Genomic DNA, 8516 nt, shown 5'->3' with positions numbered 1-8516 from the left:
ATCGAGATTTGATTATATCTCGAGTAAGTATCTATAAAGAAAAGGAACTTATAACTCGAAGCTGAATTCACCAAAACATCAATATCGAGTAATGGGTATGGATCTTTGGGACAAACTTTATTAAGGTCAGTGTAATCTACACACCCCTCCACTTGTCATTCTGCTCCTTCACTAAAACCACAATGAATATTTGACTTCATTGATGAATCTTGTTTCCAAAAGTGCCTGAACTTGTTCCTCCACAATTTGTGCTCTTTTAAGACTGAGCTTCAATTGTCTTTGGTGCACAGGTTGTGATCCAGGATAGACTATTAGCTTGTGACTCATGAAATCGATATGTATGCCTGACATGTCGAAAGTTTTCCAAGCAAAGAGGTTTATTCTTTTTTTTTAGCAAACTAATGAAATCTTCCTTTAACTTTCCTTCTATGTTGGCACCTACACTAGTTGTTCTCTCAATCTCATCCCTATCTTATAAACTCTGCTCAACACTACTTCTGTCAATGTCCTACTTCCAGGCACTGAATCTTTAAAATTTTCTAAGAACCCACGCGTTACATTCTGGAGACAAACAAATATAATCCATACGTATCAATGTTTCTTGGAATCCATACTAGAGACTTGCCCATATTGCATAACTCAAATACTCAATCAATCTCACATATCTAACTATCTATGAGAGATTGACAAGTCTAAAAAAAAAAAAAAAAGCAGACACTAAAAGCAACTCCAATCAAATGTTTTTAAAGTATTACTTTTAATACTTATAAGAAGTAAACTGATTTAAAATCGAAATTTACAATGACATTGATAGATGAAATTAAAAAATCTCACTTTAAAAAGATAGTATCATTTTTATGAAAAACCAATAAATTTTGCAACTATGTAATTTTGATAGAATAATTAAAAATAATATAAAATTCAAATTACATTGATATCAAATATTAGAATGACAAATCTCGAGTTTAGTTTCAAATTACTATCTATGACACAATCCCTCAAATACTGATGTAGCATTTTGTGACATTTTATGAGACCCAAAATAAAATTGAAATAAGAACCAGCATTGGAGTTGCTCTCACAATCCTCAAATCTCAAGTGAGGATCACATGCATTAACTGCTCATGGAGGATATTAACAGAGTGAGGAAAATTTATGATAACAATTTTCTGTGTAAATTTTCATTCAGCGATCCCTTTAACTAATGCATGTGAATACATTCATCTTCCTTACACTTCATTATATAGTTTCCTTCCAGAACCTAACTGACCTATCAGTTCCACAGGAAATAAAAGCCGACTCTGTTGGCGAGTGATCGATCCAGCGGGGTGCGCCGACATGATTAGAAGGCCACTTTGCTACTTTTTCTGTTGTCATTGCATCCCAGATAACGATCTGCAATGCACGCCAGATCCTCAATAAAATCCAGTTAATAAAGCTAACATCAAACACTATATGGAGTTAAACAAACCTCATTGTTCAGTTCATCTATGGAAAGAATAAACTCTTCTGTCTCGTTGAAAATTGCCTGCAAAAACAAATGGTATTGCCTCGTGAACTTAGGTGCAAGTAATCGACAGTTTTGGACAGAGATTCTATTTTAACGCAACAAATACCTCCGGATGCAAGATTATAAGATAAACTTATGGTAAGCATACATGTCAGGTCCCATAGAAGATATTATTTGCCTTAATAATAGTGAGAAACAACAATTTCTTGTGAATAAAGCAAACAAAACATTTTCAAAAATAAACCATGGGAATGAGTTACTAAGGTGACACAAGGGATGATAGAATAGACTTAATTTCACTCTAATGCAAAAGAAAACTCCAAGTATATGCATCACAAATACTGAAGAATCGGCTTGTTAGTCCGGAACTGACCAATATTAATTCCGAAAATTTGCTAGAAAGGGAAAAAAAAAGTTATGTATGTACCTGGCATCTTAGCTGTGTATGCATGGCTCCCAGATATTGTTTGACTAATCTTCCAGAACCAACTTCCCAAAGCTTTATGGTAGAATCCTTACCACAGGAGAGCACAAACCTACAAAGTTAAAAGTTATGTCACTACAAAGATCCAATCCTATCAGGAAACTTTGGGAAAGTGTAACAAGTTGACAAATGGCTATCTGCAGCAACATCAATGAGGCCGGTCATAAATTCAACAAACTAGCACAGAATGCAATACTTCCGGCAAATACTAAAGCAAAAAATTGCTTTGACTGATTTACAGTATAAAACACAAGCTCTTAAATGTGTTTTGCAGTAAACAGGATGTTAATTTAAGATTGTTAATTCTGATGTTACATATTAGTTGATAAGAATGTCAAGTGTTGGAACTACAAGGGAAGTGCCTACTTCAAAATCAACATCCTTGTACATTGAAAATGCAAACCCTCTCGTCATTGTAACTTTGCAACACGTCAAAGGCTAGAAGGTTTAAAATATACGACCGAACACAATCAGTCATGCTGTCCTTAAAGAACTCATCATGCCACTGAAAGTGCACTATCCTTCAAATGGTAATTTAGTGCATCAAGGTTTGTGTTTGCTTAACTAATTGACCCAAAATATAATTATACCTTTCATCCTTTGTAAAAATTGCACTTGTAGCCTCAGCTGTTCCATGTGCTCCAGTTATTGAGCGCACACAATTAGCAGTGATGCCATCCCACAACCGAATAACACCATCTTTAGATGCCGTAACATACATGGCACCTGTACAAGAATATCTGACCTATAAAACAGAAAGAATTCATTAACATCATTATAGAGGAATAGAAGAAAAATACAGGTCCGCATAGTTTTTTAACAAGAGAAATGACATGCCTGGTTTATGGCTCCATTTGGGCCAACCTCGGGAATGTTTGCTGATAGATAACACTGGAAGGTATTTATATCATACAAATGTGGAATTGCATGATCAGTTCCTGTTAGAAATTGATATTGTCATGTGAGTTTATTTTGTGAAAAAATCAACAAAGAAAACAAGGACACTAATTGGAAGATAATCTACCACGAATACATGCTTTTTGGTCAAACTCTCACAATGTTTATAAAGAGAAAATCATTCAAATTGCACATGGTTATTACCAAGCTCCAACATAGAAGTGGATATGCAAATGTGAATTTTGAGATATTGTCCAAGTGCATTGAGAACGACCAAAAGCAGTTCACACAATTAAGGGTTGGCTACATATAGAAAACATTTGACGCTTGAAGGTGAACATTATGTAAACTGAAAAAGCATAGCTTAACACTTCATCATTCAAACTACTACCTAGGTAATGAGTTGACCTGAGAAGACTATGAAAAGAAAACAAGGTAAAATGAATAATCTTATAAAACAGCAACAAGTCACGAGCTAGGGAGTAAATTATGGTTGGCTCATACTTATATCAATTTTATCTTAAGAAAATGGTGGTACTAGCAAAAACAATAGACAAAACTTCAGCAGGATATATTTTATATTTGATAAACTTAAATACCTGCGAGAAGAAAGTCTCCAGAAGGATGAAACGATACAGATCGAACATTGTGTGTATCCTGCAGAACAAAAATTTAACAAACTGAAGGTTTACAATTGATTCTTATACTTGCTCATTAGTTGCAAAAGCTTAAATATAAGAAATGTAAGATGGCACCACCTGTATAACCCTGTATGCTCTCTTTGCATTGGTCTTAGAAATATCAAAAAACCTAAACAGGATAAAAAAACTAGCATGTCAGATGTCACATTGAAAAAGCATTTCCAAAACAACAAAGACAAGAAAAAGCGAACTATTTGGATCTCCCCCCCTGTAGTAGTTACACATGACACCCTACTTGTTTTAATCCTCGCAACGACACCCATTGCAGCAAATAATAACTAACACCTTTTATGTTTTAATTTTATTTTGCTACGTTACCCTCTCAATGCACCACATTAACCACTCCCTCCTTCAAACAAAGCTTTCATTTGGCGAATAAGAGATTTTCTCCTCTAATACAGGATTTCACGAAAAATGTAGTTTAAAATGTTACAATTTAGCTGTTAATCTCACCTGAAGACATATACTACTTCTTACTTAAATTTCCTGACAAAGTAGGCAGATGCTAAAGGGCAATGAATACATATAAACAAGGGGAAGTTGGTACAAAATTTCAAAAATAAGCAGGGAGCCATGTGTAATTACAGAATATTATGTAAGCTCCTAATATACAAAATGCAAATGAGAATAAAAAATTACATAGTAATACTATATGTGGTCTTACTTCATTGTTTGATCTTTAGCTCCAGAAACCAAGATGGTACCTTGTGGATGAAAATCCAGATCATTTATTGGCTGCGGTTCATTATTTATTTTTTTTTAAAAAAACTAAAATAAAATACACATGAACAAATTTGCAGGATCATTCTATAATATTTGCAGTTTAAAAATTTAATGCCAAATGGAATGAATGAAAAGAATCAGCTAACAAAAGTCATTGATATTAGATGAAGGTAAATTCTGGTAAGAAATATGTCACTGCAACAAAGACAGATAAAAGTTGATATGTTGAATGTCATGTTGCTTTGTTAGGTAATTTATCAAGTTTAAAATAATTTTGAACTTTGATCATCCAAAAGTCTCGCAAAAGAAGTATAATTGAAAAGAATGGATCTCAAAAACAGAAACAATACGATTTCAGTGATTAGTATCTTTGGTGATCAGCATAGACTTATATACTTTTCAAAAATAGGTATTCGACATGCTAATCAGGTATCTGACTCTACAGAAAGCATACATTGTTCAATATTGTCATATTTCCAAATGAACTATAAAATATATTTTCAAACTCCCAATAAACTAGGAATTTGACTCGTTAGAAATTACACCTACATCATGAAGCCAAGTGAACATAAAAAATTAGTTCAAAAGTGCTGATTACTTATCTTAATCATAGGTAAGACATCAATTTTGAGATAAAGGAAATATTTTTCACATAAAAAATCCAACTGAACTAGAGAAAATGTAAATATACTTGTGTGTGGTCATAAAATGTTCGAATTACAGGCCGCACAGGGCCATCCTTTGCATCCGGAAGTAACATTTGCTTGATCTTTGAAACCTGCCAAAAAATGGAAGCATGAGTGCAAAAGTCGTTTATGAGGAAAAGCGAAACAGATAACATTAAATCAGCACCTCAAAAAGCTTTATTGATGTATCTGCACTACCAGTCGCAACAAACTTCCCATCAGGACTAAATCTAGCACATCTGGCAATATTCTAGAAATTAAGCCAATCAGTCTAGAAAACAGATAACTAGAAAAAAAAAATTGCTTACAGTAGGGTTTGCATAGTACTTTTAATTGTTAGGGCAAGATGCATATATTTCATTACAGCATATTACATACCTTGTGCTCTGAAAGGTGTCGTGTCTCGTGCTTTGGAAAGCTTTTAGACGTGCCTTTTATATCTGGCACAGCACTGTTGTAACAGATATCAGCCTTTAGTTATGTGAATTTCTCTCGAGGGCTTTGTTAATGTTACAAGAGCATATCACCTATATCTGAGTTTCACTTTGAAAAACGAAGGAACTTAAAAGTACTGAAATGATACTTCAGAAGAAGTCTATATTAGTCGAGCGATGAGTCAAGATCTATGGTCTGATTTCATTAGATCATTGTGAAAAGTGAAAGCTAAAAAAAAAACACACTCCCCCAAGTTGAACTTGAATATAATATGCTAACATGCTTGCATGTTCAATTTTTAATTTTATCAGCATATAATGAAAAGAAATTAATATAATTGATTCCCATTGACATACTTATCCACCTGAATAGATAAGTACTAGTTGCTAGCCCCCTTCAGAACTCAGAAGTTCTAATACATTATACATTTTAGATTAAATGTATATGGTATCAAATGCTAATCATACCGAAGCGTGATAGAAACAACCAAATTTAACTTGCCATTATGAAATGACATAATTGGCATTTTAAGGTACATTAACCACACATTATCAACTACTACTATAGATTATAAACTATACGAGTTACACAGTCACACTAACTTCAAATTGGGAGAAAAGAATAAGTATCAGCAGAAAAGAATTGCCTGAAATCAATGATGGTAGCTCCAGGATGAGTCGGCAGCACGGGTGCACCCAAGTCGCAAAAAGGAGACGACAAAGTCCCTTTGAAAACATCATCTTTCTCCACTGCAAGACCCTGTTATCTCCTTAGAATCAAAAGCTTCCTCATGCAGCCATGCTTAACATAAAAAGTACAAGAGAATCATACAATAACAACAACTAAGCAAAATAAGAAAAAGAACCTTAGCAACCAGCTCAAGAAGCTTGTTGGGTGGAGCTTCCACATTCAGTGGTGTCATAGTTGCTGAAGCTACAGCACTTGCAGCCTAATAAAATAAATAAATAAATAAAACTTATTTTTCAAATGTAATATTAATAACCATGTAAGAATATCATTAAATTACAAAAAGGAGCGTAAAAAAGATATCAACTTTGTCCTCTCTCTTTTGTGATGCAAAAAGATGAAATAAGATTTAGGGTTTTGCCTGAGTAAGATTGCTGTCGCGAAGATGAGCGACGATTAGGGAATTGAGGTGCCGATAGAGTTTTCCATCTTGCAGAGTCTGCTCCCAGCTATTGTTCTCCATCAATTCCTGATCTCTGCTTCTTCTTGCAAGAAATTCCCTACTCTGTCCGAATCTAAAACCCTATCCTAGTTTTCTAATCATTCGATTCACTAATTTTCAGATTTGATTTAAGATTTACGATTCAAATGTGTCTGATAGAGTAACTTTTTTCCAGGTGTTTTTACGGCTTTCTCTAATTTAGTTCTTTAGATTCAATTATTTTTGGAGATTCAGTTCTAATTATCATACTAGTTCTGGATTCTTTTCGACATTGGATCAAATGAACCGAATGTAGAACTAGTTTTGATTTATCACAAGGCTAAACGATGTTGCTTAAAAAAAACAAAAACAAAATTGTTTTTGAAAATAAAAATAAAATAATATGTAGATTATAAAATGACAAATCAAAATTAATTTAATGGGTTAATACTCAAATTCGTTTCTAAAAGATCACGCGATCTTCATTTTCGTCTGAATGATTTTTTTAATCAAATTACGTTAAGTACCACGTGGCATGATGATGTGACACGCAACGTGGCAGATCAGTATCACTTGACATGTAAAAAAAAATTTTATAGTCAAAATAGTTCTTGAAAGTCTAAATGTAAGTCATTTTCATCCCTCAAATTTTAAAAATTAGTCAAACTAATCCTTATATAATTTTTTTATAATATTAAATTTATAATATTTTTTGATACTACTAATTTTAATATTATTTTTTAAACCTTAATAAACAAAATTTTCTTTACATAAAATAATAAAAATAATTAAATTTTTATAAAGTTATTTTGTCATTTGTATTTTAAAATTTTATATTTTCAAATTATAATTTTTTATGTGAAATTTTTTTATTTAAACGAGTTTATCAAATTATTGTGGATTATATATTTAAAAATTTAATACTTTAAATTTTACTAAATGATATAGTAATTATTTTAAATTTTAAATCTTTTAAATTTTTTAAAATTATAATTTTTATTATTGTTTAGTTTATATAGTAAAACTCAATAATTGAAAAACTGATTTATGGAATCACTTTCTGAATCTTAATATTCTAATACAATTTTTTAAATATTTCATTTAAAACAAAAGGAATTTTATTTTAATACGAAGCATATCTATTTATATAATGTACAGTGTGGAGTAATATATGTTATGCATAAGTATAATGTTTTCTATTTCATTTTATCTCATTGATTTGTGAAATTTAAAAAAATATATATATAATCTATCTAAAATATATGAAACACACAAAAAAATTATTATAATCTTTGCACGTATTACGCTTAAGAAGCAATTCGTTTATAATAATAATAATAATAATAATAATAATAATAATAATAATAATAATAATAATAAGGGATAAGTATGGTTTTGGTCCCAAAAATTTTGCGCCAGAATCGAATTCGTCTCTCTTCTAATTTTTTATTTAGAATCGTCCTTAACATTTTTTTTCGTATTAAAATCGTCTTTTTTAATAAAATTTTTTATATTATTCCTAAACTACCCCTATTCCTATTTTAATAATAAAAATTATAAAATTAAAAAAAAAAAAAGAAAACGCGTGTAATGCTTGTTGGAGGGGGGAAGAAAAGGGTATACGAAGGGGGAGGAGGGGAGGGGAGGGGAAGGGGGGAGGGGGACGGCGCCGGCGCCGGTGAAACTTGGAGCTGCCGTCGCCGAAAGAAAGGAGAGAAAGGGATACAGAGAAGCGGGGGGTGGGAGAGAAAGAAAGGGGGGCGAGAAACAGGTAGGAGGGGGGAGAGATGGGGTCGTCGCCGCCGACGCCGCTCCTCGCCCTCCTCGTTGTCGCCGCCGTGACCTCCTCGTCGTCGTCGGCTTCCGCTCTGCTGCTCCTCGCCGCCTCGTCGCGGTTCTTCGCTGCCTCGCT

The 8516-nt window shown here is 32.8% G+C and overlaps 1 protein-coding gene across 1 annotated transcript; it reads right to left on the bottom strand.

The window, feature by feature from the left end:
- Positions 1–910: 910 nt before the first annotated feature.
- On the bottom strand, positions 911–6987 carry LOC112716267 (cleavage stimulation factor subunit 50). The gene is made up of 14 exons (XM_025768138.3): positions 6545–6987; positions 6302–6385; positions 6083–6195; positions 5380–5452; positions 5168–5251; positions 5007–5093; positions 4257–4327; positions 3650–3701; positions 3491–3548; positions 2832–2932; positions 2585–2739; positions 1938–2046; positions 1472–1528; positions 911–1395 (listed from the first exon to the last, which is right to left on the bottom strand). The coding sequence occupies exons 1-14, from the start codon at positions 6644–6646 to the stop codon at positions 1240–1242; spliced, it is 1302 nt and encodes a 433-aa protein (XP_025623923.1). The 5' UTR covers positions 6647–6987; the 3' UTR covers positions 911–1239.
- Positions 6988–8516: the final 1529 nt, after the last annotated feature.

The sequence above is a fragment of the Arachis hypogaea genome, chromosome 10, assembly GCF_003086295.3.
Source record: "Arachis hypogaea cultivar Tifrunner chromosome 10, arahy.Tifrunner.gnm2.J5K5, whole genome shotgun sequence".
NCBI classification, from domain to species: Eukaryota; Viridiplantae; Streptophyta; class Magnoliopsida; order Fabales; family Fabaceae; genus Arachis; species Arachis hypogaea.
This window is presented reverse-complemented; position numbering and strand designations above follow the sequence as displayed.